This window comes from Symsagittifera roscoffensis, chromosome 9 (genome assembly GCF_963678635.1).
Source record: "Symsagittifera roscoffensis chromosome 9, txSymRosc1.1, whole genome shotgun sequence".
Taxonomy (NCBI): domain Eukaryota; kingdom Metazoa; phylum Xenacoelomorpha; order Acoela; family Convolutidae; genus Symsagittifera; species Symsagittifera roscoffensis.
This window is the reverse complement of record NC_087070.1, coordinates 48,063,176-48,088,501: the sequence shown is the minus strand read 5'-3', so window position 1 is coordinate 48,088,501 and position 25,326 is coordinate 48,063,176. Positions and strand designations below refer to the sequence as shown.

The following is a 25,326-nucleotide window of genomic DNA, read 5'->3' as shown; positions in this document are numbered from 1 at the left end:
GGAGCTTTATGGACTTCATATTGTTGCAAGATAAATAATCCTTTTTTCATTTTTCTGATTGTTTTGAAACTTTGCACCTTTGTCAGAGCAAAATTGATAGACAATTGTTGTTTAATAAGTAAGATATACCCTAGTGGATAAAATAAAGTGCAGATTCAGAATTTTTGTCTCTAAAATGCTTGTTTTCACGGATGATTTGAACAAAGTTTACTAAAAACTTAAACCTAACTTTATACCTAAGCTAATAGCAAATGATCATAGCTTCCCTCCGTGAAATTATTTAAGTTTGGTTTTAAGGACTTAAACTAACATTTTGTTGGGTCCGAAGCCATCTTACCATCTGCACTAGGTTTTGCAACGGATGGAACTTCTTTATGAATAAGTAGAGAAAAAATTTGTCCAAGTGATTCGAAACATTCTAAGCGATCAAATTGATTTGTTCAGGGTTAAAACATTTACTTAACTCTGTTTCTCGCAAGATCACGAATTTTGAAAAAATTGTGCTTGTTTTGGAAACTGGCATTTTTAAACCTGGAAACAACTGGGAATTCCCCGAAACTACTGGTAAGTCGTTTCACGAAGGGTAGCTCTGATTGATCATTTGCTCCCGGTCTTTGTAAAATTTTGTTGAACTTCCTTGTCAAAGATGTGAGAAATCATTCTTTGAACCAGGGCGGATCTAAGATTTTCTCGAGTGGGGGGGGGGGGTGCGGATTTTCAAAAAACTTTCCAATGCTCTCCCATTTTCCAAGTTCCCCCAAAGCACTAAAAAGCTCCTGTTTTGTTAAAATTTTAGGGACAGTCAGCCAAAAATATCTTTTTCAAAATAGTACAAAAAGGGACCCCCAAATTCGCCCATGCATTAAACACAGGCGTTTTAGAGATAAAACCGCAGTTTGCGCCTAATTTTGTTCACTTTTTCAACAAAATTCTACTCAACAATTGAACGCTTTACTAATCATTCTTTTTACAATTTTGATTACACCTTTGACTCAAATTAGTTGTCCAAAACATGCTGCTCTGTTTTATGAACTACAAGGTTCTCTTGTTTGTATTACTCCCCGTGATATAATGCTCCGTTGAAAGTTGCATCGATCCGCACAGTTTTGTACCTTGATTTGCAAATCATCAGCTTGAAAAAGAGACAGGTATTTCTGCAAAGTTAGGTCCTTAGAGTTTTTTGCACAACTTTTCAGCGTTTTGGCAAAGCCTTCACTCAGAGTAGCGACAAAAAAACTACGAAAAAAGAGTCCGAAATTTTATAATTTATATTGATTAAGCTACGTTTTCTTTATCTTGCCATTGTCAAGCAGACCGAAAGCCAGACTGACTCAGATAGACACGCGTGTAATTTTTAGTTTCGAATTATAGCAGTGCTTTAACCATTATCAGTAAAGTGAAATATAACATATGTTTTCAACATGTTTTCTTGCCGTGTTTAAAAAAAACGTGTTTTTTTTTCGACGCCATTTTTGAAATTTTTGTGCATTATTTGAAAAACTAGTGAAAAACTGAAAAACAAGTGCATTATTTGAATCACTTGTGCAGTATTGTTACTAGAGCTCTCAACCAAAGATAGAAGAGCATGTTTTTGCTCTTTCACACAAGTTTTTTCTTGACAAGGCATGAATAAAAAATGAAATATTAGAACGCATGAACGAAAAAACAAATCATTTGCATAGTTTTGCGCACTTTTCCGGGCTCTTTTTTTGAAAGAACCCCAATTCAAACAATCATAAGAACAAAATCAAACAGAAAGAGCAAAAACATACTTTTCAACAGTTAGAACATAGTTGAAGATGGCCTCGGGCAAAAAAGCCCGGCCTTGGGCACACAAAAAGCCCGGCCTTGGGCACTTTTTCACTCGTGCATTTCTCAATTATGTTCTAACTACTACTTCGAGAGATAAAAACACGTAACAGCATCAAAATTTTCCAAATGAGTGTTTCTTTTTTCGTTTTTTTTGCATGTGCTTCATACCAGATAAATGGCAGCTTATTTAACATCTTGTAAATTGTTGAAATCTTGAGACCACGTGTCTCGATTGATCACCTAATTTTTCTGTTTGAACTCATAGCTGCTTTTTAAAAAAAAAATTTATCTCCGAGCTTTATTTGAACAATCAAACTTTTGAAACAGATGGAAAAAACTACGTGTTGGCCAGAGTGTTTTACACTAGTGGACAAAATTAAGCGCAAAATGGAGATTTTACTGTGTAAAATGCCTGTTTTCAATTTGAATTTCGAACAACATTACATTCGAAACTCAGTAAAATTTGTAATTGACCGAGAGCAAATGTTCAGAGCCACCATCAGTGAAAGTATCAATATTTGATTCAATGACTTACTAATGTAATCCAGGTCCAAAAACTCCAGTTTTCCTCATCTGAGAAAAAAATTTTACTGAAAAAGTAACAAACATCTGAGCTTAGTAAAAATTTCACACTGATTGTTTCCATTTTCTCGCTGATAGTGTTTCAAGCTGCATGAATATTTACTCCGCTTATTCAAGAAAGATTTCACTACGATGCAAAACTTAGTGAAGATGAGGAAAACTGGTAATTTCGGACTTGGATTACATTGGTAAGTCAGAGAAACCAAATTTTGATATCATCACTTATGGTAGCTCTGATCATTTGCTCTCGGACAATGTAAAAATTTTACTGAAATTCGAAAAAAATGTTGTTTCAAATTTACATTGAAAACAGGTATTTTAATTTAGACTTTGCGCTTATTTTTGACCACTAGTGTACAACAGATAACAACAACTTTTTGGTTTCAATGACTTATCAAAGTAATACTGTTTTTAAAAGGCCAGTTTTACTTATCTGTACTAGAGCCAATCAGGGTCGTTTTCATTCGACAGTGTCGGCATATGAGGATATCAGGGTCAATTTAACTCGACTCAGTCGACACATGAGCTAACCATGTTCAAACAGAGTCAATAAAATCGACATATATGCCAATCAGGGTCAATCAATGTCGACAGAACCGACACCTGAGCATATCAGGGTCGAATTCATTCATCAGAGTCGACACATGAGCTTATCAGGGTCGATTTAAGTCGACAGAGTCAAAACATGGGCATATCAGCGTCGATATCAGTCAACAGAGTCCACACATGAGCATATCAGGGTCAATCACAGTCGACAGAGCCATCACATGAGCCGATAAGGGTCAATTTGATTTGACAGAGTCGACATATGAGCATAAGAGGGTCGATTTCAGTCGACAGAGTAGTCGACAAATGAGCCAATCAGGGTCAATCAATGTCAACACAGTCGTTACATGAGGCAATCTTGATCAAACGCAGACAAAAATTTTGACACACGTGTCAATCAGGGTCAATCACAGTCGACAGAGTCGACTCATTAGCCGATCGGGGTAAATTTCTTGCGACAGAGTCGACACATGAGCACATCAGGGTCAATTTTAGTCGACAGATTCGACACATGGGTTTATCAGGGTCAACTTCATTTGAAAGTGTTGACTCATGGGCATATCAGCGTGGATTTTTTTCGACAGAATCGACGCATGAGTTTATCAGGGTCCATTTCATTCGACAGTGTCGACACATGAGCATATCATGGTCGATTTCTTTCAACAGAGGTGACACATGGGTTTGTCAGGGTCGATTTCATTCGACAGTGTCGACACATGAGTATATCAGGGTGGATTTTTTTCGACAGAGTCGACACATGGGTTTATCAGGGTCGATTTTATTCGACAGTATCGACACATGAGCACATCAGGGTCAATTTCATTCGACAGATTCGACACATGGGTTTATCAGGGTCGATTTCATTCGACAGTGTCGACACATGAGCATATCAGGATGGATTTCTTTCGACAGAGTCGACATATGAGCTTATCAGGGTCGATTTCATTCGACAGTGTCGACACATGAGCATATCAGGGTCGATTTCTTTCAACAGAGTCGACATATGGGCTTATCAGGGTCGATTTCATTGGACAGTGTTGACACATGAGTATATCAGGGTGGATTTCTTTCGACAGAGTCGACACATGGGTTTATCAGTGTCAATTTCATTCGACAGAGTCGACACATGGGTATATCAGGGTCAATCAATGTCGACAGAGTCGACATAAGAGTTGATCAGGGTCAATCAATACATTTCGACAGAACGACAGACTCTTGAGTCAACTGGTGTCTAATTTGTTGCTTTCTTTTACACGAAAATTAAAAGTTTTTAAGACTCAAAGAATTAAATCTGGTCAACTTTAGAATGACTTGAACACAAAATTTTACCACGAAATTAAAAAATAATAGATCTTAAAACATTTTGACATTATGAAACAAAATGCAGAATCCCGAGTCAGTTGAAAAAAATGGCTCATCTAATGAAACTACGAATGAAAAACAAGGTGATTACGTTTTGAAGAAACCTTTTTTTTATAAAATCAGTTTTTTAGAAAGAAGAAAACGAAGAAATACCTATCGAGATCTAAATTGATTCCAAGCCTTCAAAATTTCAAAATTTTAAATTAATTCAGGCTAGTCAAGGATTATGATATTCATACACTATGACGAACTCTGACATCAAAGTTAACAAGATCCGGAAATTTCGCCAACAATGACTATGATCGAAAAAAGTTAACCAGAATAAGCCCCATATGACAAAAGTTGAACAGACTCAACCAAAGTTCAACCCATACGGTAAATACAGTTCACCGTCTCAGCTGAGTAGTGTTACTGATTTATTTATCATAACTTACAGGAACCATTTTAAAACCTTTTTTTTTCAGACGGTAGTGTTATGATATGTTTTACAGCAAATTAATATTCCGAGTTTTGCTATCAATAAATTTCCAGTGAATCTTTTAATAAGAGTTTTTTTGTTGACAATTTTTAAATATAAAAACCAAATTCAATTATGTACTGGTAGCTTTTCTCATTCATTTTAAGCTTAAAATGAAACATTTACAGCACATGTCCTTATTTAATCTTATTTGAAATCTCAAATGTTTAGCAAGTAATCTAGAAATCAATATGTTAAGTTCATGAAATAAACTTGACATTTTTTTGGTTCTTCTAGAAGAGTTCATGTCTGAAATTAGTTCCAATTAATTTTTTTGTGGTTAGTTCATGTTCTTCTATAGTCATCTTCTCTAGTCTTAGTTTGTCCTCCAGTCAGCCGACTCGAATCATTCTCATCTCACTGGATGAAAGCAATATCCATTCACTAGAACCACCATCAATATATCGCATATGTTGATTGAGTGGTGCTTCTGAAGTGACCAGTTTACCATTCAGATAAACATTAGAACAAGATCTATACCACCAGCCACCTCCTTCCCCAAACCGTGCAGCACAGTTGCCAATATGTTCGTCTTGATCTCTGTCAGTCGTTGTGAAAGCCATTCCGTTGTGCCAATCAAGGCCAGAACCAGTACCACTGGTGTTGTACATATTCTCACTCTTTGCCACCATTGTGCCAAAAGATATATTGTAAAAGGGAGCGGGTTGGATCGTGAAGTCTAAAACAGAGCAAATTTATCCTCTTCGAATTACGCCTAAAATATGTTCACCCAAAAGTACACAGATGATTTTTGTTGAAAGACAGCAAATTAAGATCGCTTGTATCAGGCGATACCCTGACAGTTCTGACTGGCCTTTATCTGCATAACTCATGTTTTTGTTATATTTTTGAATGTCAAGATAATTCTCTTTCAGTAACAAAGTATTTGTAGCAATTACAGTGCCGTATTTCCTTTTTCTGCTTTTCAAACTGAAAAGCTGTTCGAAGTCATAAACAGTATCAAACTTTTGAAATTCAATAAAAACTTTCAAAGATGATCTTCATAAGGAAAATAAATTTTTATTAATCAGGCATTGGTCAATGCATACATAAACAAGCCATACAAAAAAGGCACTTTCAGCGTTTTTGAAAAAATATATGTCAGAGAAATGGAAAAATTTACTGTATCCAGGACTAAGCTCTGCGCACAAAGATTTTTTGAAAAGTTTTTTGGTGTACTATAGTTTTTTTGCCAGTGAAAAAGAATCAAAATAATTATTGGGCATTTTCGAAACTCATGTTCTTTAAAAATTTAATAACACCATTTTAGCAAAAGGTATCATGTTTGTATGACTAGTATTTTCTATAGACTTAGTTCATGAAACTGTTTGATTAGCATTTTTGGTCTATGGTGGTCAAGCAGGGGTTAGCAGGTTTTGAATGATTTTTTGCGCATAAAACCAATTTCTGACACTGGTTGAAAAACGATATTGCCCATTTAACCCATTTACGAGTTTTTTAACCAAAACAATGGGGTTTTTAACCAAAACATTTTGATTATCTCGTTTAGACAGTTATTTTTAAAATACGTTAAGTTGCTCTGAGATCAAAATATCTAATTAAAAGTGCAAATTAGTTTGACAATGCCCTTTTTTTGATTGACAACAGTATGCGGGTGTTTTCTTGATATTTTTTTCTCATTTTTAAACTTTTAATTGAAAGCTGTGTAATGATGACTGTTTGTTTAGTTTACCTGACCATTCGCCCCAAAAAAGTGTATTGTTGGAGAAACTGCGCATCGAAACTCGAAGGTTCCATCTTCCTTTTTGTGTCAACCTGTGCATTCTGTTCAACCCCAGCCACACATCTCCTGCTCCGGAAAAGTCTCCAAAACCTGCTTCATACTCCCCAAAAGTGCGGTTGAATAAAATGTCAAATTGTTTTCGCCTCTGTAAAACTATCTCCTGTCCCCACTGAAATGCGGGTCAACTTAAAAATTACAATCCCTTTCAAGAACAGGAGTAATTCTTTTGTAAATTCAACCCAGAAAACTGTATTTCGGGAACTAAACGGTATTTTAGAACGCATTTGGACCCAAGTTTGTATGAAAAAAAAAACACGTGAAACATCCGGGAAGAGGTCTGTTTGAGGCTAAGCTAGATGTAATTGCTTCATTTTGACATGTGCCGCTCTGATAGTTAGCATTTGTTTAGTGAAATTGATTCAATTTAAATACAAAAATTTTTATATACCAATTTTTCATGCTTTAAAGGGAGTAGGAAGACCCTTAGATAAATCATATATTCAGCTTTTTCAAAATTTTTGCTGCAAATGCTTGAATAAAACTAATTTTTGTACATGCTTTTTTTTATATTGTTGCCGCGTTTTTTCTAAGATGAGCGTTTTTTAGTTATTAGCCTCCAGGATAGTTTTTTTGTTCTCAATATCCGCTTTTAGCATTTGTTTTTGTGTATTGTGATTGCAATGCTGCAAGATTTTTTGACCTTTTTTTATTTCTTGACATTCAATGGTAAAGTTTCCTAAATCATACATAGAAAACGGTTTTTCTAGATAACTTACTGTTATTTCTTTCAGATTCACCTCCACCCTCTCAATTCTGCTGGATACATTTGCTAACTCACCGGCAACACTATCAATTTTTATTGAAATGTTAGTCAAACCGTCTGCCAGTCGGGCGAGGTTTTCCGTAATACGATTGCTGTTGACATCGTTCCTTCGATTGGCGTCAGTGTGTTGTGCGTTGATCTTTTTTGTTTCATTTGATAAAAAAACTGTCAGGAACAATAGAACGACAACCAATGTCTAAATAATTGAAAAAAAAACATCAATACAAGGAATAAATTACAAAAAGAAAATTATTGGGCTTCTCATGCTGTTGAAGAAAAGTAACATAAAAATTGAACAATCCTCCATCAAATGCCTCACAATTTTTTTTTCAGTAAAAAAAATTTGACAAAATGATTAATTTTCATTAAAAATTTTTAGATTCAAAATTGTTGCTTGTTTTCATTCATTCTTTTTGGCGCCAACGTAACAAATTTTGTGGGGGAGCGCTCGTCAAGAAAACGCAATTTTTTGATCAAAATTTCCCAAAAGTGCCTAAAAACGCCTTTTTTGGTCTGTTTTTTTTTAAAACTTGCCTGCGCCGGAAAATTTTGTTTTTCACTTAATAGGGTCCTTATACTATTTTAGGAGAGCTCGGAAAATCTAATTGGACAACCTAAATAACTTCTGCGAAATTTGCCATGTTTTTAAAAATACCCCCTGGAAAACTTTTGCGCAAGCCACTCGGTTCAAGTTCTACCATTTAAAGTAATTTTTAAACGCTACTGTTCATCAGTTTTCGTTTCATTATTCATAAAAATAACAGTTGTTTTGCGTTTCTGACACTGGCAGAAAATATCTTTAGAAAAAATTGTGGCTTCCACTTGCGCTCAACTGTTTTCGTTTTCCAATCAGTTTAGTTTATGCAAACTTAAGCTTTTGATAAAAATTCTCGCATTTTTTCTTAAATGGAAGTTTATTCAACAACCCCGTACCCAGCAAAGACTTCTGAATTACTTAGAAAAATATATAGATTACCTTCGCTATAACTACTGTTTCCGAACAAAAAAATCTATTTCTTATCTGACAATAGAAACAAACAAGTTCAAGTGAAGTCTAAGCTAAGAGCATTTCACCGCTCTACCATTTCATATTAGATCAAAACGTTTTTAAGTATACAAAAAAGTCGTAGCTTTATGATGCGTTCAAAATCTCTCATCTGACATCTCCGGTTTGAAAGTATAGTCCTGTGTACTCTAACAGGGGCGACGGATCTAGAATTTTCTCGAGGGGGGGGATTTCGAAAAAAAAATTTCAAAAAATTTGTCGACAGTTTTTTTAAAGTAGATCAAATTAATTTTCTCATCTCTCACCAATGACTTATAAAGTCCCTATTTGACCAAATTTTCTGCTGCGCAGGCAAATCTTAGAAAAACAGGCCAAAAAATTGAACTTTTTGTTAAAACTAGGGTATTTTGACGCCAAAAGCGTACTAAAAAAATGGACCAAAATGCTGCTCAACTGGTAGCTACAAGGTTTTAATTGTTTTAAACACTTTAATTATGCATTTAACTTTTTCTTCTTTTTTCAATTAGTACTGGTTTAGCCACTCCTAATGTACTCTTAGATAGTGTCATTTGATTACAATTAAAACACCTCAGCGCAACTCTTCTTTATCAATTGAAGTGCAAAAAATTACGGGAAGTTCTTTGCACACGAAAACGTAGTGGAGTGGACCGCTGTCACGATGTCGTATCTAACTATAAAAACTCGAATCGAAATGAACCCCCCCCCCCCAAAAAAAAAAAAAAACGCTCTAGGATAACGGGATGTTATCTTATTGCTCCAAATTGCATATGAGCCCTTCAATAAAAATGATCAAGGTGTTTTTGATGAACACTGTTCAATAATGGTCTAATTTGTTGTCATGAATCTTTGAAAAAGGTCGCTCGAAATTTCAAACAACTTGATTAATTCCCGCTATAATTCCATAGTTTGAAACTTTACTTACTGCCAAAACAACAACGGCAATCACCAATGCGATCATCATAGCCATGAAACATTTCACAGGCCAATTATTCGCTTGCGGCTCTTTGTCTTCCTTTTGTCCGCCGCTGCGCTGAGTAATCGCCGGCTCCTCGTAAACATATTTGCTACCGGAAATCTGCTCATCTTGTTCAATGTTCGCCGACTCCTCATAAACGCTATCTTCCCGTTTGTTACCGGAATTCTGCCCATCTGCATTGATGTTCGGGTTAGATTCAGTATTTTGAAGTTGGAAACTAACATCACCAGTCGATGTTTTGAAAGATGCCATTTGCGTGTTGTTTATTAAAAAAATTTGGTTACCCCTTTTTAAATGCGCTTGTAAAGTTTATGTATAACCACCGATATTAAGAGCTGTGCTCTTATCTATCTTTTTCATTTACTGTGCAAGTGTTCAAATATTTTCAATAATGACCAAAGATCTGGCTTTCTACCTGGCTTATGAAAAAAAGCAAGTTAAACGTTCTACAAGAACATCATAATACAGTTAAAACTACTCTTTTGGCACTTTTATCAAATGCGCTCGAACTATAATTATCTCTGTCGAGTTAAAACTAGTTATGTGTACTTTTATGATTACCCCTTTTTTAAATGCGCTTGTAAAGTTTTTTATAACCACTGATATCAAGAGCTGCGTGCTCTTATCTATCTTTTTCATTTACTGTGCAAGTGTTCAAATAATTTCAATAATGACCAAAGATCTGGCTTTCTACCTGGCTTATGAAAAAAAGCAAGTTAAACGTTCTACAAGAACATCATAATACAGTTAAAACTACTCTTTTGGCACTTTTATCAAACGCGCTCGAACTATAAATATCCCTGTCGAGTTGAAACTAATTTTGTGTAATTTTATCGAAAATTACATAAATATCTCTGATTTTATCAATTGTGAATTAAAGGTAATTTATGAAAAATGCATTATAAAAAGTCTAATTGACATTCACATGCAGAACATTAATTTCTTGCAGAGTTTTTTTGCAGTTCTCATCTAAGCCAGAGAGGTTGTTTTGCTTTCCGGATACGGTGGCGCTTCTGGCATGCTAGGGTACTGCTGATAACCCCCAGAATCTGAAACTGGGTACGGAAGCGATTGCTGCTGCGAATTTTGATGAGGTTGGTTATAAGACTGACCCCCTGATGGCGGGTAAGGATTTGGATTCGGGGGGTAGTTATTGTAGGCCCCTGGATACTGTCCAGGTGCTGCTGATTGGTTGGTGGGTGTGTACCCTGGTGTGTATTGGTACCCTTGTTGAAGAGGGGGATGGGCTGCCATGTTTGGGTTGTAGTGGTTGGGAGCATATCCAGGTGGGGGTGGGGGCTGATTAGGATGGACTGATTGAGTCATCGGGGGAGGGGGAGGTGGGATTGTTTGGCCCGGACCCCAATTCGGTTGACCTAAAACAACAAACAAGGTCATTTAATTTGCATGAGGTGTAATTTATTCGAGGCATAATACAAACAATTTTTTTTGATAGTTTCGAAGACGAGAAAACGTGGGAATGTTTGTTCTGTACGCCATGTTCTAACCCGCAGATCTGTATCCCTAAAAATTCTCTAAAAATTCTCGCAAGATCTTACAAAGTACGGCGTTTGCATCTCAACTTAGCTATCTTGAAAAATCTTGTTGGAACTTCGCAAGATTGTTATTCATCTGAAAGAGTTCTTTGTACGATGTTTGCAAAAAAAAATCCCAAAAATCATTTAATGTTGGCCAAAAATTGTTTAATCTTTTCTTCGGCTGAAACTGTTCTCAAAATGATGTGACAGTAAGGAAAATTACACTCTAAATAATGTGCAGAAAAATAATTTATATAGAATCGATGAAAGATTTTGCGCATGTAGACTTTTTTAATGGTTCACACGAAACTGAAAAGGATATAAAAAGAAAATGGGGGGGGCTCTGTTGGAAATTAAAGCCTGTGTCACGTACCTCCAAAGGGGTTGTTGTTCTGTCCCCCTCCTCCTCCTCCAATGTCACTGGTGAGTATCTTCAGGGCAGCCACAGTCTGTATGGTGTCGTGTGAGATATGAGGTCGCTGATACTAATCAAATGTAATATTAATAGATAATAGATAATAAATTGTCTTCAGATTTATAATCAATAAAATGCATTCTTTTCTTCACATAATTATTTACCATTTTGAAGCCTGAGAAGCGACATTAGACAAACTCAAAACAAAAAGACAGTTCGCAGCAAAAGGCATTTTGAAATTTAGGGAGGGGGGGTCGATTGGTTACCACAACTTCAGAGTTTTTAGAGTTTTTATCACTCAAACTTTTCCAGCCAGTCAAACAATTTGTATTGCGTTTATGCCTTTACTTTGTTGACCCCCCACCTTTGAAATTTTCGCCGCTATCATATAATATTTTGAGTGGCGAATGCGCGCCAAAAAAACTCCATGGTCGAAACTATTCCAAATGTGTCCAATTTCGCCAATTTCGTACTTTTTGTTAAAAACGTCTGATCCGCAAAATTTTTAAGAAAAATAGGTCCTGGCAGTTTTTTAAAAGAGTTCTTAAATTTTTTGCAAACCACAGAAAAGTTCGGAGATACATTTTCGAAGGTCCGCCTGAAAGTCCCAGAGCAGAGTGTATAAATCAGACTAGTCGGCATTTGGGTTAAAATTTGCATGATTTTTGTAGCTACATGCGTTTATCATATTCCTCTGTATTTTTTAGTGTTTTCGGTTGGTTTATTTTCCGGCAGGGATCTTGCTTACTAGTTTTTTAACTACCCCCCCCCCCCATTACCATAAGAGATGTGGCTCGTTGTAAGAAAATAAGAATTAGTTATAGGCGTACAATATACCACCATTGTTACCTGGTTGCAGAGTCCCTCCAGTTTGGGTCGAATGAAACAGCAGAGGAAGCAGCAGCCTGCCAGAATGAGTGCCAGAATGACCAGGATCAAAATGGCCAACCACACTGGCATCGGTTCCTTCACACAACATCGGCCAGGGGTCATCACCTGCAGAACACAACAGGGTTGTTATACAAATATGAGATTTTTGTTCCTGTAAGAATAGTTGAAAAGAAAAGTAATAGTAAACAAATGAGCTTGTTTTTTTTCGAATACTTTCAATCCCATTAAAGTTTCTAGAGCAGTAGCTGTCCATTTATAATTTACTAACTGATGATATAAGAAACAGAATTTTTTTGGAAGCTATTCTGACAACAATCTAATAAAGTTTTCTCTTTGGTCGGTTGAAACAAGTCTTTAACGGTTTTTTATTTTTTTACTGATAAAAAATTTTTTGTTCACTCTTTTCTGCTCAAAACCATGGCCCTCTGAACATTCTTTATATAATCAGTTCTCTTTTGCTCATCCCATCGCCAAATCCTCGCTTTCTACATTTCATGCCGGTTTTTTTCATTCTTTTGATAGTGTCATCCCTCCTGAATGGCGAAACCATAAGGTTTATTGTATTATATATACATAAATTGTTTTTATACTGGTGGCATGACCTTGTGGGTTTTCAAGGCCATCTTAATTACCAAACCGAGTGATCGGCAGAGCAAAAAATAATTTGTTTATCATACAGTTGTCAATTTACCCATAACCTGCGTCATTGTATTTGTCAATTTCGTTCGCATTCGATATTGAAGATCTACGCATACCGTAAGGTTTGACATGGTACATCCATCAAACTATACCAAGAACCTGCTAAATATCAATCCATTTTGACCGCGAGCATCTGCAGGTTCACCATTAGAATGGTCGAAGTGGGCGGCCCTAATGGAAATGGCCATATTCGCCAAAGATCGAATTGAAGTACGAAATTCACGCCGTGACAAAGCGACACTCACAGATCCGACTGAACCCATATACGAAGTCAAAATAAATGGAGAAACCGACGCTCAAAAAACTTCCGGGTACGTAAACAAGGAGAGATAACCGGCTGGGAGAATAAAGTATTAAAAGCACGAGAAAAAGGAGTGCAAACAATTCCTTTGGATGGAACGAGGTAGAGGCAAAAGTCAAAAGTTACATATTCTTATGTTTGGGTGCTGAAGGCCAGAGACAACTAGAGTGAAAAAAGACCGGGCGTGGCCCTACAATCTACGAAAACGAGACAAATAGTAACAATTGTGGAAGCTTTTTCATAACAGAACAAAAAATTGCATTTGAACGCCTTAATTTGTCGAAAACAGGGAAAAAATGAACCACTTCAACAATTTCATACAGATTTAGTGAAATTGGCGTAAAGGGCCGACTGCGTAGATTCAGAAGACGAATGCGTACAAGATAGGTTTACTGCCTAAATAAACCACAAAAAGACAGCCAAAGAACTATTAGCAGAGATACGATCTGCACAAGATGCGTACGAATATGCAACTTGTCGAGAAAAGGGAACCAAACACGGTAGAGCAACAAAAAAAACTTTTCGGTCCATCATTTTCTACACCAACAAAATTAGAATTTATGGGATACACACAACCTCGAGAAAGAAAAAACAGGCAAACTAACAAACTAATCAAAGGGACCGACCTCATGAGGACGATAGAACTTCACACGAGGAAAATTGAACAATAGAAGAGAACAGATTACAAATCACGTGGGACAATACAAGAAATATTACAAATGCTGAAGACAATTCGGTCGGAACCCTTTATAATCATGCACCGCGAAAGATAAGATCTGTTCTAGAAATGCAGAGGGGAGATTTGGCAAAAGTTTGCTAATCTACAAAAGTTAACTTCATGCGAGTGGGAGAAAATGAATAACAACTACAAAACTAAGAAGACATCACAAAGGTAGAAGAGGTAACCCAGTGGCGTTCGCTGAAATCATGTCAACAAACGGATGGGAAGATATCCCACTAGACAACTTCACAGTTATGGCCATAGCAGAAGCGTTTAAAGTCAGAGACACACCAAAAATAACCAAAAAAGACTTAAACGAGCACATAGTAAAATGAAAACGACATCTGAGAACATGAATGCCATTCCAAATTCCGGCAGTCTGATATGTTCCAAGGAAAAAGTCTGCACAACAATTGAGGACAAACGATGAATCGACGACTTTCAACTACATCCCATCGGAGGACGCTGCTCGAGTTCTCGCATTTTATATTGGGAAATTAATGTTTCCGAAAGGACGACTTGCCATTGCACTATAACTCGGATGATGAACAGTTCAATTAGCACCGTTCATCATCGTAGACGATCAAAAGGAGAAAATCGTCGGAGGACATTAAACTGGTACATATTTTTAATTCGCTCGTTAAGTTCATGTTTAACCACTGATATCAAGAACTGTGCGCTTATCTATAATATTCATTTACTTTACGAGTGTTGAAATAATTTCAAAAACGCCTAAAGATCTGGCTTTCTACCTGGCTTATGTAAAAAAAAGCAAGTTAGACAGTCTACAAGATCATGCATAATCCAGTTAAAACAAATTTTGTACCTTTTTATCAAATGCGCTCGAGCTATAAATTTATTTGTCGAATTAAAACTAGTTATGTGTCTTTTTATCAAAAATTACATAAATATATCTGTATGTATCAGCTGTGAGTTAAAGGTAATTTATGAAAAAATACATTTAAAGAAATGTATTTGTTATTCACCTGTAGAACATTGAATTCTTGCACTTTTGCACTTCTCATCTAAGCCAGAGAGGTTGTTTTCCTTTCCGGATACGGCGGCGCTTCTGGCTGGCATGATAGGTTACTGCTGATAACCTTCAGAATCTGAAACTGGGTATGGAAGCGGTTGCTGCTGCAAATTTTGATGATGTTGGTTATAAGACTGGACCCCTGATGGCGGGTAAGGTTTTGGTTTCGGCGGGTAATTATTGTAGAAAAACTGCGGAAAACAAAAAAACTGAAACACACCCAAATACAAAGATTCTACATATTTCTAAAATGATTGCAACAACAGAAAATCTAGTGAAAATTTGTGAAAAGTAGAATTATCAAAAAAGAAACTCGGAGACACAGGGAGCTTTATGGACTTCATATTGTTGCAAGATAAATAATCCTTTTTTCATTTTTCTGATTGTTTTGAAACTTTGCACCTTTGTCAGAGCAAAATTGATAGACAATTGTTGTTTAATAAGTAAGATATACCCTAGTGGATAAAATAAAGTGCTGATTCAGAATTTTTGTCTCTAAAATGCTTGTTTTCACGGATGATTTGAACAAAGTTTACTAAAAACTTAAACCTAACTTTATACCTAAGCTAATAGCAAATGATCATAGCTTCCCTCCGTGAAATTATTTAAGTTTGGTTTTAAGGACTTAAACTAACATTTTCTTGGGTCCGAAGCCATCTTACCATCTGCACTAGGTTTTGCAACGGATGGAACTTCTTTATGAATAAGTAGAGAAAAAATTTGTTCAAGTGATTCGAAACATTCTAAGCGATCAAATTGATTTGTTCAGGGTTAAAACATTTACTTAACTCTGTTTCTCGCAAGATCACGAATTTTGAAAAAATTGTGCTTGTTTTGGAAACTGGCATTTTTAAACCTGGAAACAACTGGGAATTCCCCGAAACTACTGGTAAGTCGTTTCACGAAGGGTAGCTCTGATTGATCATTTGCTCCCGGTCTTTGTAAAATTTTGTTGAACTTCCTTGTCAAAGATGTGAGAAATCATTCTTTGAACCAGGGCGGATCTAGGATTTTCTCGAGTGGGGGGGGGTGCGGATTTTCAAAAAACTTTCCAATGCTCTCCCATTTTCCAAGTTCCCCCAAAGCACTAAAAAGCTCCTGTTTTGTTAAAATTTTAGGGACAGTCAGCCAAAAATATCTTTTTCAAAATAGTACAAAAAGGGACCCCCAAATTCGCCCATGCATTAAACACAGGCGTTTTAGAGATAAAACCGCAGTTTGCGCCTAATTTTGTTCACTTTTTCAACAAAATTCTACTCAACAATTGAACGCTTTACTAATCATTCTTTTTACAATTTTGATTACACCTTTGACTCAAATTAGTTGTCCAAAACATGCTGCTCTGTTTTATGAACTACAAGGTTCTCTTGTTTGTATTACTCCCCTGATATAATGCTCCGTTGAAAGTTGCATCGATCCGCACAGTTTTGTACCTTGATTTGCAAATCATCAGCTTGAAAAAGAGACAGGTATTTCTGCAAAGTTAGGTCCTTAGAGTTTTTTGCACAACTTTTCAGCGTTTTGGCAAAGCCTTCACTCAGAGTAGCGACAAAAAAACTACGAAAAAAGAGTCCGAAATTTTATAATTTATATTGATTAAGCTACGTTTTCTTTATCTTGCCATTGTCAAGCAGACCGAAAGCCAGACTGACTCAGATAGACACGCGTGTAATTTTTAGTTTCGAATTATAGCAGTGCTTTAACCATTATCAGTAAAGTGAAATATAACATATGTTTTCAACATGTTTTCTTGCCGTGTTTAAAAGAAACGTTTTTTTTTTCGACGCCATTTTTGAAATTTTTGTGCATTATTTGAAAAACTAGTGAAAAACTGAAAAACAAGTGCATTATTTGAATCACTTGTGCAGTATTGTTACTAGAGCTCTCAACCAAAGATAGAAGAGCATGTTTTTGCTCTTTCACACAAGTTTTTTCTTGACAAGGCATGAATAAAAAATGAAATATTAGAACGCATGAACGAAAAAACAAATCATTTGCATAGTTTTGCGCACTTTTCCGGGCTCTTTTTTTGAAAGAACCCCAATTCAAACAATCATAAGAACAAAATCAAACAGAAAGAGCAAAAACATACTTTTCAACAGTTAGAACATAGTTGAAGATGGCCTCGGGCAAAAAAGCCCGGCCTTGGGCACACAAAAAGCCCGGCCTTGGGCACTTTTTCACTCGTGCATTTCTCAATTATGTTCTAACTACTACTTCGAGAGATAAAAACACGTAACAGCATCAAAATTTTCCAAATGAGTGTTTCTTTTTTCGTTTTTTTTTGCATGTGCTTCATACCAGATAAATGGCAGCTTATTTAACATCTTGTAAATTGTTGAAATCTTGAGACCACGTGTCTCGATTGATCACCTAATTTTTCTGTTTGAACTCATAGCAGCTTTTTTAAAAAAAATTTATCTCCGAGCTTTATTTGAACAATCAAACTTTTGAAACAGATGGAAAAAACTACGTGTTGGCCAGAGTGTTTTACACTAGTGGACAAAATTAAGCGCAAAATCGAGATTTTACTGTGTAAAATGCCTGTTTTCAATTTGAATTTCGAACAACATTACATTCGAAACTCAGTAAAATTTGTAATTGACCGAGAGCAAATGTTCAGAGCCACCATCAGTGAAAGTATCAATATTTGATTCAATGACTTACTAATGTAATCCAGGTCCAAAAACTCCAGTTTTCCTCATCTGAGAAAAAAATTTTACTGAAAAAGTAACAAACATCTGAGCTTAGTAAAAATTTCACACTGATTGTTTCCATTTTCTCGCTGATAGTGTTTCAAGCTGCATGAATATTTACTCCGCTTATTCAAGAAAGATTTCACTACGATGCAAAACTTAGTGAAGATGAGGAAAACTGGTAATTTCGGACTTGGATTACATTGGTAAGTCAGAGAAACCAAATTTTGATATCATCACTTATGGTAGCTCTGATCATTTGCTCTCGGACAATGTAAAAATTTTACTGAAATTCGAAAAAAATGTTGTTTCAAATTTACATTGAAAACAGGTATTTTAATTTAGACTTTGCGCTTATTTTTGACCACTAGTGTACAACAGATAACAACAACTTTTTGGTTTCAATGACTTATCAAAGTAATACTGGTTTTAAAAGGCCAGTTTTACTTATCTGTACTAGAGCCAATCAGGGTCGTTTTCATTCGACAGTGTCGGCATATGAGGATATCAGGGTCAATTTAACTCGACTCAGTCGACACATGAGCTAACCATGTTCAAACAGAGTCAATAAAATCGACATATATGCCAATCAGGGTCAATCAATGTCGACAGAACCGACACCTGAGCATATCAGGGTCGAATTCATTCATCAGAGTCGACACATGAGCTTATCAGGGTCGATTTAAGTCGACAGAGTCAAAACATGGGCATATCAGCGTCGATATCAGTCAACAGAGTCCACACATGAGCATATCAGGGACAATCACAGTCGACAGAGCCATCACATGAGCCGATAAGGGTCAATTTGATTTGACAGAGTCGACATATGAGCATAAGAGGGTCGATTTCAGTCGACAGAGTAGTCGACAAATGAGCCAATCAGGGTCAATCAATGTCAACACAGTCGTTACATGAGGCAATCTTGATCAAACGCAGACAAAAATTTTGACACACGTGTCAATCAGGGTCAATCACAGTCGACAGAGTCGACTCATTAGCCGATCGGGGTAAATTTCTTGCGACAGAGTCGACACATGAGCACATCAGGGTCAATTTTAGTCGACAGATTCGACACATGGGTTTATCAGGGTCAATTTCATTTGAAAGTGTTGACTCATGGGCATATCAGCGTGGATTTTTTTCGACAGAATCGACGCATGAGTTTATCAGGGTCCATTTCATTCGACAGTGTCGACACATGAGCATATCATGGTCGATTTCTTTCAACAGAGTCGACACATGGGTTTATCAGGGTCGATTTTATTCGACAGTATCGACACATGAGCACATCAGGGTCAATTTCATTCGACAGATTCGACACATGGGTTTATCAGGGTCGATTTCATTCGACAGTGTCGACACATGAGCATATCAGGATGGATTTCTTTCGACAGAGTCGACATATGAGCTTATCAGGGTCGATTTCATTCGACAGTGTCGACACATGAGCATATCAGGGTCGATTTCTTTCAACAGAGTCGACATATGGGCTTATCAGGGTCGATTTCATTCGACAGTGTTGACACATGAGTATATCAGGGTGGATTTCTTTCGACAGAGTCGACACATGGGTTTATCAGTGTCAATTTCATTCGACAGAGTCGACACATGGGTATATCAGGGTCAATCAATGTCGACAGAGTCGACATAAGAGTTGATCAGGGTCAATCAATACATTTCGACAGAACGACAGACTCTTGAGTCAACTGGTGTCTAATTTGTTGCTTTCTTTTACACGAAAATTAAAAGTTTTTAAGACTCAAAGAATTAAATCTGGTCAACTTTAGAATGACTTGAACACAAAATTTTACCACGAAATTAAAAAATAATAGATCTTAAAACATTTTGACATTATGAAACAAAATGCAGAATCCCGAGTCAGTTGAAAAAAATGGCTCATCTAATGAAACTACGAATGAAAAACAAGGTGATTACGTTTTGAAGAAACCTTTTTTTTATAAAATCAGTTTTTTAGAAAGAAGAAAACGAAGAAATACCTATCGAGATCTAAATTGATTCCAAGCCTTCAAAATTTCAAAATTTTAAATTAATTCAGGCTAGTCAAGGATTATGATATTCATACACTATGACGAACTCTGACATCAAAGTTAACAAGATCCGGACATTTCGCCAACAATGACTATGATCGAAAAAAGTTTACCAGAATAAGCCCCATATGACAAAAGTTGAACAGACTCAACCAAAGTTCAACCCATACGGTAAATACAGTTCACCGTCTCAGCTGAGTAGTGTTACTGATTTATTTATCATAACTTACAGGAACCATTTTAAAACCTTTTTTTTTCAGACGGTAGTGTTATGATATGTTTTACAGCAAATTAATATTCCGAGTTTTGCTATCAATAAATTTCCAGTGAATCTTTTAATAAGAGTTTTTTTGTTGACAATTTTTAAATATAAAAACCAAATTCAATTATGTACTGGTAGCTTTTCTCATTCATTTTAAGCTTAAAATGAAACATTTACAGCACATGTCCTTATTTAATCTTATTTGAAATCTCAAATGTTTAGCAAGTAATCTAGAAATCAATATGTTAAGTTCATGAAATAAACTTGACATTTTTTTGGTTCTTCTAGAAGAGTTCATGTCTGAAATTAGTTCCAATTAATTTTTTTGTGGTTAGTTCATGTTCTTCTATAGTCATCTTCTCTAGTCTTAGTTTGTCCTCCAGTCAGCCGACTCGAATCATTCTCATCTCACTGGATGAAAGCATTATCCAATCACTAGAACTAAAATCAGTATATCGCATATGTTGATTGAGTGGTGCTTCTGAAGTGACCAGTCTACCATTCAGATAAACATGAGAACAAGCTTTATACCACCAACCACCTCCTTCCCCAAGCCGTGCAGCACAGTTGTCACTACGTTCGTCTTGATCTCTGTCAGTCGTTGTGAAAGCCATTCCGTTTTGATTATCAAGGCCAGTATTAGTACCAGTGGTGTTGTACATATTCTCACTCTTTGCCACCATTGTGCCAAAAGATATTTTGTAAAAGGGAGCGGGTTGGATCGTGAAGTCTAAAACAGAGCAAATTTATCCTCTTCGAATTACGCCTAAAATATGTTCACCCAAAAGTACACAGATGATTTTTGTTGAAAGACAGCAAATTAAGATCGCTTGTATCAGGCGATACCCTGACAGTTCTGACTGGCCTTTATCTGCATAACTCATGTTTTTGTTATATTTTTGAATGTCAAGATAATTCTCTTTCAGTAACAAAGTATTTGTAGCAATTACAGTGCCGTATTTCCTTTTTCTGCTTTTCAAACTGAAAAGCTGTTCGAAGTCATAAACAGTATCAAACTTTTGAAATTCAATAAAAACTTTCAAAGATGATCTTCATAAGGAAAATAAATTTTTATTAATCAGGCATTGGTCAATGCATACATAAACAAGCCATACAAAAAAGGCACTTTCAGCGTTTTTGAAAAAATATATGTCAGAGAAATGGAAAAATTTACTGTATCCAGGACTAAGCTCTGCGCACAAAGATTTTTTGAAAAGTTTTTTGGTGTACTATAGTTTTTTTGCCAGTGAAAAAGAATCAAAATAATTATTGGGCATTTTCGAAACTCATGTTCTTTAAAAATTTAATAACACCATTTTAGCAAAAGGTATCATGTTTGTATGACTAGTATTTTCTATAGACTTAGTTCATGAAACTGTTTGATTAGCATTTTTGGTCTATGGTGGTCAAGCAGGGGTTAGCAGGTTTTGAATGATTTTTTGCGCATAAAACCAATTTCTGACAATGGTTGAAAAACGATATTGCCCATTTAACCCATTTACGAGTTTTTTAACCAAAACAATGGGGTTTTTAACCAAAACATTTTGATTATCTCGTTTAGACAGTTATTTTTAAAATACGTTAAGTTGCTCTGAGATCAAAATATCTAATTAAAAGTGCAAATTAGTTTGACAATGCCCTTTTTTTGATTGACAACAGTATGCGGGTGTTTTCTTGATATTTTTTTCTCATTTTTAAACTTTTAATTGAAAGCTGTGTAATGATGACTGTTTGTTTAGTTTACCTGACCATTCGCCCCAAAAAAGTGTATTGTTGGAGAAACTGCGCATCGAAACTCGAAGGTTCCATCTTCCTTTTTGTGTCAACCTGTGCATTCTGTTCAACCCCAGCCACACATCTCCTGCTCCGGAAAAGTCTCCAAAACCTGCTTCATACTCCCCAAAAGTGCGGTTGAATAAAATGTCAAATTGTTTTCGCCTCTGTAAAACTATCTCCTGTCCCCACTGAAATGCGGGTCAACTTAAAAATTACAATCCTTTTCAAGAACAGGAGTAATTCTTTTGTAAATTCAACCCAGAAAACTGTATTTCGGGAACTAAACGGTATTTTAGAACGCATTTGGACCCAAGTTTGTATGAAAAAAAAACACGTGAAACATCCGGGAAGAGGTCTGTTTGAGGCTAAGCTAGATGTAATTGCTTCATTTTGACATGTGCCGCTCTGATAGTTAGCATTTGTTTAGTGAAATTGATTCAATTTAAATACAAAAATTTTTATATACCAATTTTTCATGCTTTAAAGGGAGTAGGAAGACCCTTAGATAAATCATATATTCAGCTTTTTCAAAATTTTTGCTGCAAATGCTTGAATAAAACTAATTTTTGTACATGCTTTTTTTTATATTGTTGCCGCGTTTTTTCTAAGATGAGCGTTTTTTAGTTATTAGCCTCCAGGATAGTTTTTTTGTTCTCAATATCCGCTTTTAGCATTTGTTTTTGTGTATTGTGATTGCAATGCTGCAAGATTTTTTGACCTTTTTTTATTTCTTGACATTCAATGGTAAAGTTTCCTAAATCATACATAGAAAACGGTTTTTCTAGATAACTTACTGTTATTTCTTTCAGATTCACCTCCACCCTCTCAATTCTGCTGGATACATTTGCTAACTCACCGGCAACACTATCAATTTTTATTGAAATGTTAGTCAAACCGTCTGCCAGTCGGGCGAGGTTTTCCGTAATACGATTGCTGTTGACATCGTTCCTTCTATTGGCGTCAGTGTGTTGTGCGTTGATCTTTTTTGTTTCATTTGATAAAAAAACTGTCAGGAACAATAGAACGACAACCAATGTCTAAATAATTGAAAAAAAAACATCAATACAAGGAATAAATTACAAAAAGAAAATTATTGGGCTTCTCATGCTGTTGAAGAAAAGTAACATAAAAATTGAACAATCCTCCATCAAATGCCTCACAATTTTTTTTTCAGTAAAAAAAATTTGACAAAATGATTAATTTTCATTAAAAATTTTTAGATTCAAAATTGTTGCTTGTTTTCATTCATTCTTTTTGGCGCCAACGTAACAAATTTTGTGGGGGAGCGCTCGTCAAGAAAACGCAATTTTTTGATCAAAATTTCCCAAAAGTGCCTAAAAACGCCTTTTTTGGTCTGTTTTTTTTTAAAACTTGCCTGCGCCGGAAAATTTTGTTTTTCACTTAATAGGGTCCTTATACTATTTTAGGAGAGCTCGGAAAATCTAATTGGACAACCTAAATAACTTCTGCGAAATTTGCCATGTTTTTAAAAATACCCCCTGGAAAACTTTTGCGCAAGCCACTCGGTTCAAGTTCTACCATTTAAAGTAATTTTTAAACGCTACTGTTCATCAGTTTTCGTTTCATTATTCATAAAAATAACAGTTGTTTTGCGTTTCTGACACTGGCAGAAAATATCTTTAGAAAAAATTGTGGCTTCCACTTGCGCTCAACTGTTTTCGTTTTCCAATCAGTTTAGTTTATGCAAACTTAAGCTTTTGATAAAAATTCTCGCATTTTTTCTTAAATGGAAGTTTATTCAACAACCCCGTACCCAGCAAAGACTTCTGAATTACTTAGAAAAATATATAGATTACCTTCGCTATAACTACTGTTTCCGAACAAAAAAATCTATTTCTTATCTGACAATAGAAACAAACAAGTTCAAGTGAAGTCTAAGCTAAGAGCATTTCACCGCTCTACCATTTCATATTAGATCAAAACGTTTTTAAGTATACAAAAAAGTCGTAGCTTTATGATGCGTTCAAAATCTCTCATCTGACATCTCCGGTTTGAAAGTATAGTCCTGTGTACTCTAACAGGGGCGACGGATCTAGAATTTTCTCGAGGGGGGGGATTTCGAAAAAAAAATTTCAAAAAATTTGTCGACAGTTTTTTTAAAGTAGATCAAATTAATTTTCTCATCTCTCACCAATGACTTATAAAGTCCCTATTTGACCAAATTTTCTGCTGCGCAGGCAAATCTTAGAAAAACAGGCCAAAAAATTGAACTTTTTGTTAAAACTAGGGTATTTTGACGCCAAAAGCGTACTAAAAAAATGGACCAAAATGCTGCTCAACTGGTAGCTACAAGGTTTTAATTGTTTTAAACACTTTAATTATGCATTTAACTTTTTCTTCTTTTTTCAATTAGTACTGGTTTAGCCACTACTAATGTACTCTTAGATAGTGTCATTTGATTACAATTAAAACACCTCAGCGCAACTCTTCTTTATCAATTGAAGTGCAAAAAATTACGGGAAGTTCTTTGCACACGAAAACGTAGTGGAGTGGACCGCTGTCACGATGTCGTATCTAACTATAAAAACTCGAATCGAAATGAACCCCCCCCCCCAAAAAAAAAAAAAAACGCTCTAGGATAACGGGATGTTATCTTATTGCTCCAAATTGCATATGAGCCCTTCAATAAAAATGATCAAGGTGTTTTTGATGAACACTGTTCAATAATGGTCTAATTTGTTGTCATGAATCTTTGAAAAAGGTCGCTCGAAATTTCAAACAACTTGATTAATTCCCGCTATAATTCCATAGTTTGAAACTTTACTTACTGCCAAAACAACAACGGCAATCACCAATGCGATCATCATAGCCATGAAACATTTCACAGGCCAATTATTCGCTTGCGGCTCTTTGTCTTCCTTTTGTCCGCCGCTGCGCTGAGTAATCGCCGGCTCCTCGTAAACATATTTGCTACCGGAAATCTGCTCATCTTGTTCAATGTTCGCCGACTCCTCATAAACGCTATCTTCCCGTTTGTTACCGGAATTCTGCCCATCTGCATTGATGTTCGGGTTAGATTCAGTATTTTGAAGTTGGAAACTAACATCACCAGTCGATGTTTTGAAAGATGCCATTTGCGTGTTGTTTATTAAAAAAATTTGGTTACCCCTTTTTAAATGCGCTTGTAAAGTTTATGTATAACCACCGATATTAAGAGCTGTGCTCTTATCTATCTTTTTCATTTACTGTGCAAGTGTTCAAATATTTTCAATAATGACCAAAGATCTGGCTTTCTACCTGGCTTATGAAAAAAAGCAAGTTAAACGTTCTACAAGAACATCATAATACAGTTAAAACTACTCTTTTGGCACTTTTATCAAATGCGCTCGAACTATAATTATCTCTGTCGAGTTAAAACTAGTTATGTGTACTTTTATGATTACCCCTTTTTTAAATGCGCTTGTAAAGTTTTTTATAACCACTGATATCAAGAGCTGCGTGCTCTTATCTATCTTTTTCATTTACTGTGCAAGTGTTCAAATAATTTCAATAATGACCAAAGATCTGGCTTTCTACCTGGCTTATGAAAAAAAGCA

General features: G+C 35.8%; 3 protein-coding genes across 3 annotated transcripts; all 3 read right to left on the bottom strand.

The window, feature by feature from the left end:
• Window positions 1-4,907: 4,907 nt before the first annotated feature.
• Window positions 4,908-9,854, bottom strand: LOC134854047 (angiopoietin-related protein 7-like). Its single transcript, XM_063870117.1, has 4 exons — window positions 9,336-9,854; window positions 7,340-7,582; window positions 6,513-6,732; window positions 4,908-5,498 (listed from the first exon to the last, which is right to left on the bottom strand). The coding sequence occupies exons 1-4, from the start codon at window positions 9,639-9,641 to the stop codon at window positions 5,152-5,154; spliced, it is 1,116 nt and encodes a 371-aa protein (XP_063726187.1). The 5' UTR covers window positions 9,642-9,854; the 3' UTR covers window positions 4,908-5,151.
• Window positions 9,855-10,247: 393 nt separating this feature from the next.
• Window positions 10,248-12,332, bottom strand: LOC134854569 (trithorax group protein osa-like). The gene is made up of 3 exons (XM_063870875.1): window positions 12,192-12,332; window positions 11,301-11,412; window positions 10,248-10,765 (listed from the first exon to the last, which is right to left on the bottom strand). Exons 1-3 carry the CDS (start codon window positions 12,300-12,302, stop codon window positions 10,359-10,361), a joined length of 630 nt encoding a protein of 209 aa, XP_063726945.1. The 5' UTR covers window positions 12,303-12,332; the 3' UTR covers window positions 10,248-10,358.
• Window positions 12,333-15,040: 2,708 nt separating this feature from the next.
• On the bottom strand, window positions 15,041-25,074 carry LOC134854873 (uncharacterized). Its single transcript, XM_063871232.1, has 6 exons — window positions 24,559-25,074; window positions 22,564-22,806; window positions 21,738-21,957; window positions 20,379-20,723; window positions 17,000-17,025; window positions 15,041-15,178 (listed from the first exon to the last, which is right to left on the bottom strand). The coding sequence occupies exons 1-6, from the start codon at window positions 24,862-24,864 to the stop codon at window positions 15,041-15,043; spliced, it is 1,278 nt and encodes a 425-aa protein (XP_063727302.1). The 5' UTR covers window positions 24,865-25,074.
• Between the last annotated feature and the right edge of the window lie 252 nt (window positions 25,075-25,326).

Bases quoted from the DNA above. Each gene is read 5' to 3' on its own strand.
- LOC134854569 (XM_063870875.1), bottom strand. From the start codon at position 12,302: ATGCCAGTGTGGTTGGCCATTTTGATCCTGGTCATTCTGGCACTCATT. The intron at 11,413-12,191 runs GTAACAATGGTG...ACATTTGATTAG, and splicing joins TGGAGGGACTCTGCAACCAG to TATCAGCGACCTCATATCTC. The intron at 10,766-11,300 runs GTACGTGACACA...TTGTTGTTTTAG, and splicing joins GAACAACAACCCCTTTGGAG to GTCAACCGAATTGGGGTCCG.
- LOC134854047 (XM_063870117.1), bottom strand. From the start codon at position 9,641: ATGGCATCTTTCAAAACATCGACTGGTGATGTTAGTTTCCAACTTCAA. The intron at 7,583-9,335 runs GTAAGTAAAGTT...TCAATTATTTAG, and splicing joins TTGCCGTTGTTGTTTTGGCA to ACATTGGTTGTCGTTCTATT. The intron at 5,499-6,512 runs GTAAACTAAACA...GCTCTGTTTTAG, and splicing joins TTTTTGGGGCGAATGGTCAG to ACTTCACGATCCAACCCGCT.
- LOC134854873 (XM_063871232.1), bottom strand. From the start codon at position 24,864: ATGGCATCTTTCAAAACATCGACTGGTGATGTTAGTTTCCAACTTCAA. The intron at 21,958-22,563 runs GTAAGTTATCTA...CCCGCATTTCAG, and splicing joins TGAATCTGAAAGAAATAACA to TGGGGACAGGAGATAGTTTT. The intron at 17,026-20,378 runs GACTGGAGGACA...TTTGAATTGGGG, and splicing joins GAGAATGATTCGAGTCGGCT to TTCTTTCAAAAAAAGAGCCC.